Source organism: Bufo gargarizans, chromosome 2 (assembly GCF_014858855.1).
Source record: "Bufo gargarizans isolate SCDJY-AF-19 chromosome 2, ASM1485885v1, whole genome shotgun sequence".
In the NCBI taxonomy this organism is placed as follows: domain Eukaryota; kingdom Metazoa; phylum Chordata; class Amphibia; order Anura; family Bufonidae; genus Bufo; species Bufo gargarizans.
This window is the reverse complement of record NC_058081.1, coordinates 52,490,494-52,507,549: the sequence shown is the minus strand read 5'-3', so window position 1 is coordinate 52,507,549 and position 17,056 is coordinate 52,490,494. Positions and strand designations below refer to the sequence as shown.

The following is a 17,056-nucleotide window of genomic DNA, read 5'->3' as shown; positions in this document are numbered from 1 at the left end:
TTGGCCTATATGGCCATCAGAGCTTAGGGTGCTCGTGCCCCTGCACACCCTTCCCCTAGCTAAGGGTAAGCTAGACTAACTAGAAACTGGTCCCCACCCTTTCTGCAGGAAGTGGGACTCGCCCACCTCTCTCCAGAGAGGAATGGAAAGCTCCATACTACCTAAGTAAAGCTCTGCCGTGTTTGCTGCCACCTGCTGGTGAACCAGGTATATTACATGAACATAACGGTTGCAAACAGATTAGAAATGAACATTGTGGAGGACCTGGAACATAATGCATAGATGACTTTATGTTAGACTATTAAGGACAGTAGCAGGGTGTAGGAGTGGCAACAGCACTTGGGGTTGTTACACTTGTCTTGTTCGCTCTCCCATGTACATTTGTCTGCCTCCAGCTTTGATCCTTCACTGCCTGACCTGATCTCTGTACTGATCTTGGACTGACTTTGAATTGCACAAATTCCACCTGCCCTGACCTCATGTTGTCCCTGACTACAGATAGGCCTGACCCCTCGGTGTTTCACTCCAGAGTCTATTGACCCACTCGCATCAGCAGTCTACTGAACAGAGGCTGCTCCAAGAGGTACCAGACTGGTGGTTCCCCTGTAGCGAAGTCCAGATCTCTGTATAGGGGTTAAAGGGTGAGGGGCCATTTAGATAATGCCGGTCTGAGTAGCCCGAAGTCAAATCTGTTCAGTAGACTCTAAGACGGGTTCTTACATGTTCTTATGTAATAACATATCCATGTTCTTCATGAAATCTCCATGTTCTTTTTAGGTCTGTTATGATGGAAAATGCGTCAGTACTAACAGTGCCTTCCGGTCCGCAAACTGCTCTGAAAAATGCCCTGGACATGGGGTGAGAACATAATACATAGACAAAGCCGCAGTAGTATATGTAGAAAAGAGGGAGCACTATAGCAAATACAAAGGTGCTCCCCATCACCTCAAGTGTTTTGATGAGCTATCTTGAGGATAGGTGTTCAATATGTGATCGGTACCCCCACAGATAAGGTGTTTGAAGAGGCTGCAGCACTCTGAGCCCCGCAGCCTCCTCACAGCTTACCAAGCACATTGCTGTAAATTGCATAGTGGCTGTGCTTGGTATTGCAGGCGTGTGACTGATGAACCTGACCTCACTGGTGTAGGAGGAGGCTAAGGCACTTTCTTTAAACAGCTGAGTCTGATGGTGCCAGGAGTAGGACCCTCACTGATCAGATACTGTTGACCTATCCTGAGGATAGTTAATCAGCATTAATACTCAGACAACCCCTTTAATGTTATCAAGTCACATATCATGGGCAGTCAAGTGATAATTCATGGACAGAAATTTGGCACTTTGTCCAGATTAGCTCTCCTCCAGAAGGAAGAAAATGGTCTCCCTGGTGCCACCAGGTATCCCGCCATTCTTGACAGAGAATAATTAATACTTACCACAGAATTTTTATAAATATTATTCCTGTAGGTGGCGCTATGGCTAGGTTATGCACGCTATATTTATATGTCACTATATATGTGTTAAGTCCATAAAGCTGACTTGAATGACAAAATTTACCTTTTCAGGTTTGTGACCACGAGCTAAAATGTCAGTGCCAAGAAGGTTGGGCACCTCCACACTGTGATGTCACCTCAGATAAGAGTAGGTATATCATTAATATATTGTGTGTAAATATTCCTTAGAGATGATTAGGAAGGTCTATGACAGTTTTCTAGATACGGCACCACTCTTGTCCATAGGCTGTGCATGGTATTGCACCAAGTGAATAGTGTGAGCTACAATACCAGGTGCAGCTTATGGACAATAGTTGGTCTGTTACTGGGAAAAATCCTCCCCCAATGCAACCTCTTGATGTATTGTTGCCCTGTGTTTTTTGGGGTCTCCAGACTTCTCATTGGCCTTTTCATGATTTCTGTGATTGGCTTCCTTGTGAGGAGCGTCTTCTGATAATATATCCAAAATAAGTTTAGATTCCAGACATTTAAGCTCGAAGTAGTAGGTTCAGCAACTGAACTCCCTATATCTATGCCCCTCCATAACGGAGTTATCCCATGATTAAATGATAAAAATCTGACATCATATATTACATGACAATCTCTTTCTAACAAAGCTAGAACCAGCCCTGCACCTCACATGGATCCAGAGATCTCCCCATACATTGCTCCAATTGTTCTGCTAGATTTTTTTTGCAAGCTTGAATCTCAGGGAGTGTGTCCTTTCTCAGGAGACATGTCTTTGGTGCTAGAGCTTTCTCCCTGTAACTGCCACAGCTTCTAGTAGTAGATACAGTTGGTGGCAGTTGAAGGATGGAACTGAGCATGTATGTCCACCTCAGCCAGGTGGACAAAGAAATAAAGAAAAGAACAAACACCACATGGTGCTATACAGATAGATTTCATTGAATAACTCAGTGGCTATACTAAATCTTTAATTACATCCAGTTACAGAAGTATTCATAGCCAGGTGCTGGTTGAAAAAATAGAGAATATTTTTTGTTGGGAAAAAACACTTTAAGTAAGCTAGAGGCAACCTAACATTAGAATAGATGTGATGATGAATAATCAGCATAGGATAACCTTCTGAGAGATTGCCTGAAACAAGAAGCCTAAGCCAAATTTACCCTTCTGTTTCAGATATTGTCATCATTGTGGTGATCGTCATTATTGCCGCTCTTCTTGTGGTTGGACTTATCCTAATGATTGTGTTCCGAAAGAGGTGTGCCAAGAGGTATGATGGGTAGTACTGCAGTTAACAACAATTACAACTAAAGGGGTTAAAGGGTTGTTTGCAAAAGGCGAATCAATGAAGTATTACATGCCTCCAATTCATCTGTTGCCGATCACGTAATATATGGTCGCGCCAAGTCTACCTGAGTGACTCTGCTATGGCCATTTAATAGATGCCCACATTAACCTTCTTGAAAGTTCTAAAAACGTTATTTTACCTATATGACGAGGCTTTTTGAATATTGATACAGTAGCATAGTAGTAAAATACTATGCCATATGGTGCGCATGGGTAAAAATTGCACCTGAAGGAACTTATAAAAACCTCCGGAAGTATAGTAGTGTTCCACAGAAGTCTAGAGATGTGCTGTTATGTGACCGGATAAGTTGGAGGTTGAAAAGTCAGTCTATACAGTCGTATGTACGTAGGGAGATTTCAAGGATGAATTCCTATTAACATCTGCTTCTTAAAATTATGGCTTGTTAAAAGTGGACAACTCCTTTCAATGGGAAGCATATAGCAGACAATGACACTGAAATTAAGAACAGTCCTTTGAGTGACAGGAATGTGGGGAAAAGTTCTCAAAGACCTCCTCCCTGATTTCTTATACTACCAGCTAACAAATGAAATGCTATGCAAAAGCTATATGTGAGGGACTCCTATACTCCATTGCATTGGCTATGTTTAGTTAGTTGGGGCTTTAGAGTGCAGTATGAGCAAGCTGTCCCTTGTCATTTGTGAAGGAGATAGGGAGATAAAGTGACAGTCTCAGTGATGGGACCACCCTCTGAGGCACCACTGTGGTAGAAGTCAAGTAGAAATGGAAGACAATATATGTTGCCTGCACAGGCTCTGCTCTTTCTGATGACAGTGGATCATTTTTACAGATCTGTAAACAGAGTAAATGGCGCAACAAATCCGGCGTTTCATCAGTCTCAAATGAAGTCCAGCTCCAACGTGTCAACACAAGAGGTAGGTGAAACTGTTATCAGGATGGAAACATTTCCTATGAATCGCCCGACCCTCCCATGCTCAGTCAAGCGGCTCTGGAGGCAGCTTATCTCCCCTTAGAGAAAAAGAATGGAGCATGTTTCTTCCAAAATTAGTCATTGGGAGAGAATCGTGAGGTCCCCATACACATTAGATGGTGGCCTGGACCTGCTAAAATGGGTGGGTTTGGCCAACATTCATATGTATGGCCAGCTTAAGTCTTTTCCACGTTGTGGTCCTTAATAGTATACTTTAAATTCAAGGTACGATTTAATCACTTACCGTATAAACATTGCATTAATATCATGGGTTTCTGTTTGTCTTCATGTATCCTAGAATTTTTTTGCTGCTGCTTACTGACATTGAGTGCCGGACGCACATCATATTACTATCAGAATAAGAACATATTTCTGTAAAGCATTAGTGATATATTAGTATTATATTTTTTATTATATTTCTATTGATTATTTAAAAAAAATTCATAAAAGTTTTTTTTTTTTCTATAAACAGCTGAGCTCCAAGAATGTGTACCCTCCACCACCCCCTCCAGCAAAGCCAAAGAAACCACAAGTGTCACAGGTATGTTTAAAAAAAAAAATCTTTGCAAATTTAGTACGGGCTCATTGTGGCACAGCAAAGTTTTAATGATCCTGAGGAGCAGGAGGCCTCAGATGTAAACCTGAGCTGCTTCTACATGTGGGACTCTAGTGCCTACAGGGAAATGCAGCCCTGGACAAAGTGAAGAGAATGAATCTGAGGTCCTGGCCTCCATCTATACAGAACATGTTCGCATTCACTTTCAATCGTAATTTTTGTTGTTCTCATTGGATTTATCTTCAATATTAACTGTTAGGTTATTTGTGAATCCTGAACGTTACATTAATGGCCTACCTTAAAGGGGTTGTCCAATTACCAATGTGTGCACAATAAAGAAAAAAAGCCACCCATCTCTTGACAGCAGCTCTGTTCTAGGGCTGAGGGTCGAGTAACCAGTGCTTCTGGTCCTCTGTGGTCTGGAACTGTGACATCCCATCCGTGATCACGTGCCCCAAGCGCCATGTGACCACTGAGCCTCTGAGGTCATATGCTGCCTGCTGCTTAAGAACACATCTCTGTTGAGGCCATTAAATGGGACAGGACCCTCAGAGATGTAATCAAACTGCTGTCAAGAGTTGAGTGGCAAGTTTTCCTTTATTGTGCACACAATGCCATTGCATGCTTTGGATAAAGTCTGTGTGTAGTCTGCACTTGTTGGAGGAGGCTTCTCTTCTCAAAGCAGATGATCAACTCATATTATCCTGATTTGCAGCCTTGCAGGACTTTATGTACCCTTATTCTCTGAGCTCTCTCTCCTCTCTGCTTCTCTGTCTCTCAGACAGAACTTTCCTGTTCCTTCCAGGAAGTGACATCATTCAGAATCTTCCTATAATTAATGTCAAAAATAGATGCAAGGTTGGAATGCACAAGTCAATATTGTTTTGAAGGGGGTTTACCACTATCGTACTTGTACACCTTACAAACTCCTTTAACCATCAATGTACCATCTCCCAGGACCTCCACCAGTCAGCAGCGAGGTCCTCATGATGGGAACCAAACTGATCATACTTTAATTTTCTATCCCAACGATATGGGTTCTGATAAACCCCCTTAACCCCAAAAGCTATCGATCCTAGTAGTAAGTGCTTGGCCCCAGATAGGCTTCAGATAGGGTCTTCTGCAGAAGCACCTGAGTCTGCTGCAGCAGAACCTATGAATGTACCGGTGCTCACTGCAGGAGACTCTGATCCTATGCTAGGCCAGCCCGACCCGACACGTGTTCTGTATGTACCCACAGGTTTTTACTAACTTTTCGGTGCCCTGTAAATGTATTGTGGTATATAATTAGGAGCACTAAGTTTTCTTTTTCTTTTTGAAGCCGGCAAGTCGAGAAGGATATCAAGGCCCGCAGTACTCCATGGTAAGGACATAACGATAGACCTGATGTCAGAGAAACATTAAAGAGGTTTTCCGGGGTTTACATATTAATGACCTATCCTCAGGATAGGTGATTAATATGAGATTGGCGTGGGTCTGACTCTCTGCATCCCCACCTATGGAGAGACCGCAATGCTCCAGTGAGCGCTTAAGTCTGTTCTAGGCCATGTGGTGTCATGTTCATCAGTCACATGGCCTACGGGCAGCTCAGTCCCATTCAAGTGAATGAGGCTGAGCTGTGACACCAAGCACAGATGCTACGAAATGGATGTCACTGTGCCTGGTGAGCTGCTCGGAGGCCACGGTTTTATATCCATAAATTTGCCATGGTTTAGATTTTAGGAAAATCCAGAATTACATATGCAGATGCCTGAGATGAGCCAGAGTGGAAGATGGGAGTGGTAGTGGCTCTGACTGCCACAGTCAATTATGGTGGTTGCCCTTACACCATTGCTCTGTTGGGCCGCACAGTGAAAGGACGGCGCACCCCTTCTTCCATCAGGGCACTCCCTGGTTTTGGGGCTCCTGCCTGATGGTAGTTGGGGTGCCCGTGATGTTAAGTGTCTGTATGGATGCAAGGCAGGGTTTGTGGTGTGCACAGGCCAGCGTATGGTGTGGGAGTCAGTAAACCAGGCCATAGATAGAAGAATAAATGTTTCTGTTTACTCAAGTGAAAAATAGGATTTGTAGTACATCCAACTATAGCAGACACAGTTCCATGGATTTAGGCTAGGATGGGAGTTATGGCTCTTTTTGTACACTATCTTGCTAAAGTCTTTCTCAGTAGAATCTATGGCAAGCAACAGTACATTGGCAATAATGGTTGTAATGTCCAGTATGGGATACAGGGTTTTGAAGGCACATCTGACCAGGATGTGGGGCTGGAGGTGGTTAGGGGTGGAGCCAGCAGAATATGGGAGTGGTATTGGCTTGTTAACCCTGGCTGTGCCATACATACATGGCTATACTGGGTACACATTACATAACAAACAAACCATTTTCAGATACCCTCTGCTCTGGGGTACTGCACATAGATGTGAATTTTTTTACTTATAAATTTGTATTTTTTTTTCTTCTCTACAGCCAATTTCAGTCGAGTTCACAAAAAAATCCATGGTAAGAAACAAATGTAGTCAACTCAGTCTGTTGTGTGCGATGTTTTGTGTGTGACAACTCTGAGGAGGAATGGATGTTAATTACAGCACTGCTTTGTTTCAGGCACCACAGAGGCCAACTGATGCTCCACCACCAGTACCCACCAGTAAGGCTCCTGTTCCTGCGCCTCCAGCCAAGGTATAATAGTCAGCTCTGCCTGGTTCACTCCATGGGACCCATATACATTTTTTTTCTAAATCTGGGCCCGCTGTAAAATAATAATAAAAAAATGTTCCCCAACTTAAGCCACCACTGGTCTAGCCTTGCTGCTGTTGTGGTCTATGTATACTTCTTTTCTAAGAATATGACTACTGCAGCCAATCACTGGTCTCAGTGACTGGTCGCAGCAGTGACATGTTTACTTCCAGGCAGTGGCCATGATGTCCACTCAGCAGCCACACTTATACTCTGACTGAAGAGGCCTGCTTCAGTTACAACTCAGAACAACCTAGTCCCTTTAAAGTGAAACGAGAGTTAGTTGTAATACCATGCTCAGCCACTAGTAGCAGTATGGTGCTGCACCTGATAAGCTATCAAGAGAACTCTACCCATGATTAGTGAGGTGCCAAGTATCAGACCCCAGCAGATATGATATTGATGGACTGTCCTGTGGTAAGAGAACCCCCTTAAATCCCTAATTTAGATCTGCTTTATTTGGAACGATTATAAAAAGAAAGGTTTCTTGCTGTCTTGTTATATTATATTAGGGCATTGTTAACTTAGCAATTTCCAAACATAGTGGGAGATTTATCAAGACCAGTGCCTTCTGCACTGGTGCAGGCCTCACCATAAATGAGGCACATCCTCCAGCAGACCATGCACCTAAACAGAGTTTTACGTCCGCTCTGGGCTGCCATTGATTTCTGGCTTCATTCGACGCAGAAAACTAGTGTAAATTAAGATACATTTTTCACATGCCATGCCCCCTCCCGACCCTTTACCACACCCTCTTTTGGAAAAGTGGCCAGTCAGCATTAAAAAAAACCCACATTTTTAAAAAGTCATAGACACGCAGTTTGCGACTTTTAAACTCCAAGGAGATGATAACTCTCCCTCATAATTTTTAAAGGGAACCTATCACGTTAAAAATACAATCTAATATGGCAGCATGTTCACTGAAATCCCTGCTCTTTCTATTATTAGGAGTCCAGTGGGTGGTTCTATGAGTGATTGACAGCTCTCTCTGTAGGCATGCTCCTACATGGAAGGCTGTCAATCACTGATAGAACCGCCCACTTGTCCTACAAAACTCTATCAATCTGCTCTGCTTCTGTCCTGTAACATGCCCCCTTCAGTTTTCACTGCCACAGCTGCTTTTTAAAGTAGTTCCATCTTAAAGGGGATGTTTGATGAAGTCATGAGGTCATATTGCAATATCCGATTGGGTTAGGGTTGGGTGTTAAATCTGAATTTTGTGATCCCCACCCAATCTCTAGAATAAAGTGTTAGCAGCACTAGTGAACCACGGCGCCACTTGGGGGACATCCTATTATTACCATTGGCCAATAGTGCATCCTTTGGAAGGAAGCCTAGAAGACCAGACAGGAGACAAAGTGGCACTGTGTTCCTAGTGCTGCCATTCTCGTAATCAGTGGTGGTCACAAAGGTAGACCCCCACCAAGAAGACATTGATACAATTTGCCATGAGAATACCCCTTACATATGGCATACACAAAATATATGTTTAACTTAAGTCATATAAATAAAACCACAGTATACATGTCATTTCTGTTCTAATTTCAGGCACTGAAACCCACCATCAGGAGTTAATATGGAAGATGTGAGGAGAGTGTTGGACGTCCTCTTATTAGAGAACATTTTGTATGTAGTTTGTATATTTTGATGTTGTTTTTAATACATTGATTTCTTCAATGAGTTCCATAGTCCTGAGTGCACTGAAAAACAAACCAGAAACATGGATGAATGTACTACAGAGACCGCTAAGAGACTTACAAAGAAGGGCACCCCAGAGTGCTCCCATCCTTCTCCTCAATGGTTTGTGTGGACCTCCAAAGGGCACCACAGCTTTAACAAAGAAGCAAGGACACCAGGCTTTAGTCTGACTTTTTTTTTTTATGATATGATGGGGCAAATATGTGCCCGTTTGCAGAAGCAGAACTTGAAACTCCCCAAAAGGCCCCAAAAGGCCCCAAAATGTGTAACAGGGCCTACACCTACTATGTCCTTTTTATGATACTGATGTCTTTTTGTTTGGCAGAGGGTACTTTGGGTCCTTTAGGCACCAGGGCTCAAGTACTTCTGTGGCACCCTCTATATCTACACTCCTGCATTTGCTGCTGCATTTACCACTGGTTTCTGACCCTTTTAGGACTGTAAATACATCGCTCAGATTTTTAGATCATGGTCTAGATGAAATAATGAATTCCAAAATATAAGTTGAATGAGAGGTTGCCTTGTGTGTTTGCTTATGTAACTTCAGCTCAATAGTTGACTTGTTTTACATAATCATGGTTGTCCCATCTTCAGAACTTCTTTCCCTATGGCCTCTTAGGGCATTTGTACTTGATGGAGCCCCTCTATATGCCAAAGCAGAGAGCCACTAACAAGCCTGTCATAGTACATCCCCTTGTCGATGCCGCTGTATCTGATTGATATAACCAATGTTGATGTCATTACATTGTCTTTCAAGGGGGTGTCCACTCTTAAAAGAAAAAAAAAATACCTTTTGTCCTCTATCAGACCAGTATACTGCACAAATTTATGGAATACCATAGTAGACCACAATGTTTCATAGAAACCTACACAATACCTTGGGCATGCCCCACTGTACGTCTACTCAATGGAGGATGTTGCAACCTTCCACCAACGTTATAGGAGTAGAACCTTTCCCTACGTCAGACAGAGGTGATGTGATGTGAACATTGTCTAAGCTGATCACAAGATGCTCTACTACTAGGGTCTCCCAATGATGAAATATGGGGAACCTAGCAGCAAATCTTCATTTTCCCTGCAGCACCTCCGCAGGAGAAATGAAGCATTACACAGTGACCATTAAAATGAATGGGCTACATTTGTAATTCCAGGTCCTCCAGAGGAAGAGGCACTCTTTATAGTTGCTGTCCACTCTTTATTTTAAATAGTATAGAAATAATTGGGTTTTTTCTCCCAAGTTTATCTTATATATCCACTACAAACTCTTCACAAAGAAGATCACTACTCTGACAACTGGTGCCTGTACTTATTCCGTATGTACAGTGTGTACATAGGTTAATTTAATTGTTATGCCGGGGTTTTGTTGCTGCTTGTTATTGTGATTTGGGCATTTGTAACATTTATAAATCTCATTGTCATATTTTCCAGCACAAAACTGTGGGTTGGAAGGCTGCTTTAATAATATTTTTGCACATTGTTCCCCTCATACTTTATAAGTAGAGTGGAAAGTTCTATAAAAATGGAAATGATTTATTTTACCTTATTTGTTACTGTATTTTTTTTAAATTTTATTAAAATGCAATAAAAAGAATATACCATAACGGGACTCATGTGGTGTTTTTTGGGGGCTGGTGGTGCCCTTAGGTCACTGCTGTTGATATTGCTATGGAGTTATATGTTTTCGAATATATGATCACTTATTATACTATGTTATGTGAATTGTAGGTAACTTCTGACTGAATCATAGGGTTAATCTCAGGCCCTTGACCACTGTCTCCAGGAAGGAGTGAGCTCTGACACCTAGGCTTGGCTCTTTCCAGTGGAGTGAGTCAGTCTTAGGTAGATATTGGCAGTGTGAGCAGCCTACAGAAACTTTATTCCTGTGGCATACACAGTCAGCATTTAGGGACCCAGGGAAGATTTCAGACAACCCATGAGACTGAGAGTAAAAAAAGAACAACTTAGTAGAGCAGCCAAAAGGAAGGTGTGTAGAAGCAGTCTCTGGAGTTAGTGCACTTTTATGGCTCCTGGAAAGCTGGGCAAAGAGGCTTCTGGCTCCCAGTCATACCAGTGTGACAGACACTGTCTCCACCCTGCAGTGGGAATTGTAGACATAGATTTTTATGTGAAATTGCACCCCTTGGCTGGATTGGAATGTAGTAAAGTGTTATACTAGCAAGTGCATCTTAAAAGGGACCTAGAGATAAACCCCCTTCATTCAACCCATAATCTATTCGAACAGTTTAAGAATTTTGCAGCCATCTTAAAACCATGGCACCCCACCTTCCAAGGGACAGGGTGTGCCCTCTGGCAATAGGTGCATCTCCTCTTCCATTGTGCATGACCCAAGGGAGAGCTGGAGCAGGACAGCCGCCACCATGAATAACTATGATCCTCACACTATTACCACTTGTGTTCTCTTGCCTCATGCCTCCTCATGCCTCCTATTCGATCCGCTGCACATGTACCTTGGATGCTGGACACCAAGAAGCTGGCTCGGTTTGGCCAGTGTATGAAGATACACTGTTTCAGAGCTGCAGTCTCCTCCCCCTTGTATGTCCAACCCACTTGTGGATGATTTCTGTGGCTGTTCTATTTTAAAGTCTCACCCTTGCCCCACGTTGGGCGCCATCTGTTTTGGACGCACACAAGCTGTGCTATCTTATTGACTGTCTGCTCCAAATTACTAGCTGTTAGTTTATCGTGCACGGAAGAACCACGCTGACACCAAGTAAGCATCAAAGCAGAACTCATTTAGGAAGTTAAGCAGTTTATATATCATCAGAGAGGGTGTTCCTCTACTGAGGCTCATGCCATTGTTTCATTGGCTAAAGTACAAAAAGAAGAAAAGCGATAACACTCTCAACAAACTTTGGTATGTAAACTATGTAAACATCTAGGTGCCCAGGTGCCAGTCTCTTGCAGGGGTTAGAAGGCATCTGTTTCTCTTGTTATATTCCTCCAGTTGATGAGGATACACCCTGATGGAACCAGGGAGGGAGGCCAATAGCCATGTCGATGAGGCTTGACCTTCGTGCCACGTTTGTAGCTATTTCCCCTCGGGACATGAATTTGGCCAGTTGGGGCACTCAGAACAGTCATTGCAGAGGACATGCCACTCTCTATATGGAACTATGATCACCCGAAAGTGACCTTACTTATCGGTGCTCGTAGCTCTAATGCGAGAGACCGGAGGCTTCAGGAATTGACTCCCTGCCATAAGCTACCATGCCTAGGCATTGCTTTCAGAGTTACACCAGCCACTTGTCTTGTTGTGGACATCTCCTACTAAGTCAGCAGCAATCACAGAATTATCTTGTGACCACTCTTGACTACATATGTCCAAAAGTACACTACCCAACATTTCGCACTTCCAGAGTAGGGTTCCTAACCACGAGGTGGTCCAGGCAAATCGAATCCAAGTCTTTTTGGTATCAGAATACCATCTTTTTAAGAGCCCCGCTTACATATGCATATTTTAACAACTGCAATATTGGCACTTCACTTGACCTAGAAAATGCAACTCAACTCTGTCACAAAGATTACTTGGCATCAGTCTCACCGTGCAGGAGGAGGGTTCATTTCTAACATCGCTTCACATACAATTTCTCTACAGGCCTTCCACTAGGCTTCCAGGAGGCCAGTCCTCACTGCATTCTTCTACTGACTCCTGGGTGGATATGTTTGTCAGACTACAGAAACTCAGCCCTTGGGTCCCACACATTAGTGCCTCAAAAGCATTGTGAATTCTAGCAAAATTTATGTTTGTACTAGAAAAGACTATAATAAAGTAATAAAACTAGGTCTCTTGGGATCGCAGAATCGCACAGGAACCCGCACATGAATGGTGATGCTATTACCATTCGCAGGGAGTGGGAAGAGGCCTGTGCCCTGCATTGCAGGTGGTGAGGTGGGGAACAGGAGGGAGATGAGTGGGTTTTTGGGGGCTTTTTTATACTAAAATTTTTGAAACTACTGGGAGTGCAAAGGAAGGAGGGAGTTGACTATTAGATATACCTGGCATCAAAGAGGGGGGCATTATACACTGGTTCTAGGGGTAGCACTAAGGGAGGGCATTATATGTGCCAAGAGTCATTAAGTTCTTGTTTGAGTTATTTTAATCCATTCTTCCTTACAAAAGTCTTTCAGTTCTGTGAGATTCCTGGGCCGTCTTGCGTCCACTGCTCTTTTGAGGTCTATCCACCAGATCAATAATGTCCAGATCAGTGGACTGTGAGGGTCATGGTAAAACCTTCAGCTTGACCTTTTGAGGTAGTCTATTGTGGATTTTGATGTGTGTTTAGGATCATAATCCAATTGTGGAAGCCATCCTCTTTTTAACTTCAGCATTTTGTACAGTTGGTGTTATGTTTGGTTCCATAATTTGCTGGAATTTCATTGAATCTATTCTTCCCTGTACCCGTAAAATGTTCCCCATGCTATTGGCTGCAGCACAACTACAAAGCATAATTGATTCACCCCCATTCTTAAGGGTTGGAGAGGTACTCTTTTCATGAAATTCTGTTCCCTTTTCACTTCAAACATACCTTTGCTCATTGTGGCCAAAGAGTTCTATTTTAGCCTCATCAGGCTTGTTTATATGTTCTTTTGCCAACTTCTGAGGCTGAATTTTATCCTGAGGATGAACGAGAGGTTTCCTTCTGAAAACTCTTCCATGAGGGCCATATTTGTGCAGTAGAACAAAGTACGACAACTCCAGAGTCTGCTAAATCTTCCTGAAGTTCTTTTGTAGTCAAGCAGGTGTTCTGATTTGCCTTTTTAGCAATCCTAAAAGGCAGCTCTCTCAGAAAATTTTCATGGTCTTTCAGACCTTCTCTTGACCTTCATTGTTCCTGATAACTGTAATTCCTTAGTTACATTTCAAATTGAGGAAATGACAACCTGAAAAGCCTTGCTATCTTCTTATAGCCTTTTCCTGCTTTGTGGGCCTCAACCGTTTTCAGGCAGCTTCTTAGAAGAACCCATGGCTGCTGTTTTTTTCGGACAAAATTAGAGGCATCTGGGTATTTATAAAGCTTTAAAATTTGCATTACATGGCCTTTCCTAACAATGATTGTGAACAAGCCTTACCCCTAACAGGCTATATAAGGTCTGAGACCTCGGTCAAAGTTATCTGAGAGCTCAAATATCTTTGGGTTCCCATACTTTTGCAAGGTACTCCTTTCCTTTTTTCACTCTAAAATTGTTAATAATCAAAATAATACACTGATGTTGCTTACAAATGTTTCATCTTTTACTTTATGCCTTTTGGAGATCATTTCATCTACAATCAAAAATTTCATGCCACTTTATACTGGTACTCGAGGGGGTATGCAGGAGCAGTATATACTGGAACTACAAGGGGTTGGGGGCATATATACATACAGGTACTACAGAGGGGGGATGGAGGAGCATCATAAATGGCACTACAGGGGGAGCATTATATACTGGCACTGCAGGGGGTATGGAGGAGCATTATATAGTGGCACTATAGAGGGGAGATGGAGTGCACTACATACTGGACCTACAGGGGGAACATTATATATAGGCACTACAGGGTAGGGGGCTATATATATATATATTTTTTTTTATATATATATATATATATATATATATATATACAGTACAGACCAAAGGTTTGGACACACCTTCTCATTCAAAGAGTTTTCTTTATTTTCATGACTATGAAGACATCAAAACTATGAATTAACACATGTGGAATTATATACATAACAAACAAGTATGAAACAACTGAAAATATGTCATATTCTAGGTTCTTCAAAGTAGCCACCTTTTGCTTTGATTACTGCTTTGCACACTCTTGGCATTCTCTTGATGAGCTTCAAGAGGTAGTCACCTGAAATGGTCTACCAACAGTCTTGAAGGAGTTCCCAGAGATGCTTAGCACTTGTTGGCCCTTTTGCCTTCACTCTGCGGTCCAGCTCACCCCAAACCATCTCAATTGGGTTCAGGTCCGGTGACTGTGGAGGCCAGGTCATCTGGCGCAGCACCCCATCACTCTCCTTCATGGTCAAATAGCCCTTACTTTCAACGTTTTCCCAATTTTTCGGACTGACTGACCTTTGTTTCTTAAAGTGATGATGGCCACTCGTTTTTTTTCACTTAGCTGCTTTTTTCTTGCCATAATACAAATTCTAACAGTCTATTCAGTAGGACTATCAACTGTGTATCCACCTGACTTCTCCACAACGCAACTGATGGTCCCAACCCCATTTATAAGGCAAGAAATCCCACTTATTAAACCTGACAGGGCACACCTGTGAAGTGAAAACCATTTCAGGTGACTACCTCTTGAAGCTCATCAAGAGAATGCCAAGAGTGTGTAAAGCAGTAATCAAAGCAAAAGGTGGCTACTTTGAAGAACCTAGAATATGACATATTTTCAGTTGTTTCACACTTTTTTGTTATGTATATAATTCCACATGTGTTAATTCATAGTTTTGATGCCTTCAGTGTGAATCTACAATTTTCATAGTCATGCAAATAAAGAAAACTCTTTGAATGAGAAGGTGTGTCCAAACTTTTGGTCTGTACTGTATATATATATATATATATATATATATAGGCACTACAGGCGACATTTCAATAAAAGGGGCACTACAGAGGAGTTATAACTGCAAGGGGCATTAGAATTACAGGGGGCACTGCAGAAGAAGCATTTTAAATACTGGAGGCACATTACTACTGCGGGTACTGGAGGGGCACTATTATTATTGGACACAATATGTAAACATTGCTGCTAATGGGGGCACTGTTGGTGAGTATTATCACTATTGGGGGTACTATTACTAATGAGGACAGCCGGGAGCACTATTACTACGGGTGATCTATATGTATGACACTGTTATTTCTGAGAATATAGTGTTTGTGGGCATGGTGCAGCACAGCAGGTATAGTATTCGGAGTAGCAATAGGATGACAAAGTGATCTGTATAAATTTGGTGGCTGGTCTGGGCACTGCTTAAACTTGGGGTCTGTATAAATTTGGGTGCTGATTTGCTAAATCTGCAACAGGCCCCCATCTATCATGTGCCATATAGAAATACTGGTTACTTCTCATGTGGCAGAGGGGGCTGCACCCCTCCGACCAAACACATCTGCACATGATGGTCTGGACCAAATGGAGAAGAAAAGGAAAGTGAAGAACTAAAATCCATGAGGATGTCAACTGCAAGTCACTGGATCTGCCCTTGACTGCTTCTTTTAAAATGTGTTTAATCTCTTTATTAGGAAGTAATAATTTTTAGTCACTTTTAATAGATTCGGGGGTGGGGGTTTGCAATTTGCTTGCTCCGCCTAGGCCCTCGTCCCGGCCCTGGTGGGACTACCAGGAGTTGACCCTCTACTGATGTGATATTGATGACCTATCCTGAGTTTCCCTTTGAGGTACTTGGTTTCAATATGGCAATATCCCTCTAAAATTAAATCCACCTTCTGTTTCAGCATTACAGTTCAGAATCTTTATGTAAAGGTCCCCCCAGGAGACCCGGTCTAGAGATAGCCTCTTTAGAATGACATGATTTTTGTATGGCCCATGCCTGATAATTATGTGGTTCACCCAGTGTTTCTTGAACATTTATTTCCTGTATTCCCATTCGCTTTGTGTCCTGCTGCGTGTGAACCATTATTTATAATTCCATGACATAACAAAGCTATAGTAATATAAAAAGCGTGCACAAACAAAAGCCCGGCTAGTAGCATAAAACAACACATACAGAACATTGCATCACTGTTTTCAGTTTTACTCAATATAATTATCTTGTCAAACCCTTCACTCATCATCCTGAAGTGAGAGGCACTCCGGCCGAGGGTTAGCACCCACACAGTTATAAAGGCTGTTTATATTGGATTGATATAAAAAAAAAATTATCATTGACCTCAAATGAGTCACATTGGTAAAGAAGACACTGAACTGGCATTCTGTCAATTGTAATATGCTAGAAGGACAGAGCTGCCAACATAATAGAAGTAGTTTGTGATGGGAAAGTGGACTCTTTGCTAGGCTGCAGTAAGTGGCTCATTATTGCCCTGCAGTAGTCTCATCATGCACAGGACAAAATGTCACCTGTCACCTGTGCATAAAGATGTCATTTAGAGCAGTGTTTCTCAAACTCCCTAAGCCTAGCACCCACTAATCATAGAAAGGTCAACCAAGTCATCCCAAAGCTATGGCCTACCACAATTTAAAAGGAGTTGTACAGGATTTCAATAGTGATGACCCTCCTGTATCGGCTGATCACCAGTCCGGCTTCTACCCATGGCCAGTTTTCCCCTTCTGCCCAGGTCATTTTTTGCAAATC

The 17,056-nt window shown here is 42.4% G+C and overlaps 1 protein-coding gene across 1 annotated transcript in view; it reads left to right on the top strand.

The window, feature by feature from the left end:
* Positions 1 to 10,336, top strand: part of LOC122927247 (zinc metalloproteinase-disintegrin-like crotastatin) — a 40,078-nt gene extending 29,742 nt beyond the window's left edge. The window contains exons 17-25 of the mRNA XM_044278919.1: positions 778 to 858; positions 1,563 to 1,638; positions 2,631 to 2,724; positions 3,611 to 3,695; positions 4,224 to 4,292; positions 5,629 to 5,670; positions 6,771 to 6,803; positions 6,906 to 6,980; positions 8,586 to 10,336. Coding sequence (XP_044134854.1) covers positions 778 to 858; positions 1,563 to 1,638; positions 2,631 to 2,724; positions 3,611 to 3,695; positions 4,224 to 4,292; positions 5,629 to 5,670; positions 6,771 to 6,803; positions 6,906 to 6,980; positions 8,586 to 8,612 — 582 coding nt within the window. The 3' untranslated portion in view covers positions 8,613 to 10,336. The remainder of the gene's footprint in view (positions 1 to 777; positions 859 to 1,562; positions 1,639 to 2,630; positions 2,725 to 3,610; positions 3,696 to 4,223; positions 4,293 to 5,628; positions 5,671 to 6,770; positions 6,804 to 6,905; positions 6,981 to 8,585) is intronic.
* Positions 10,337 to 17,056: the final 6,720 nt, after the last annotated feature.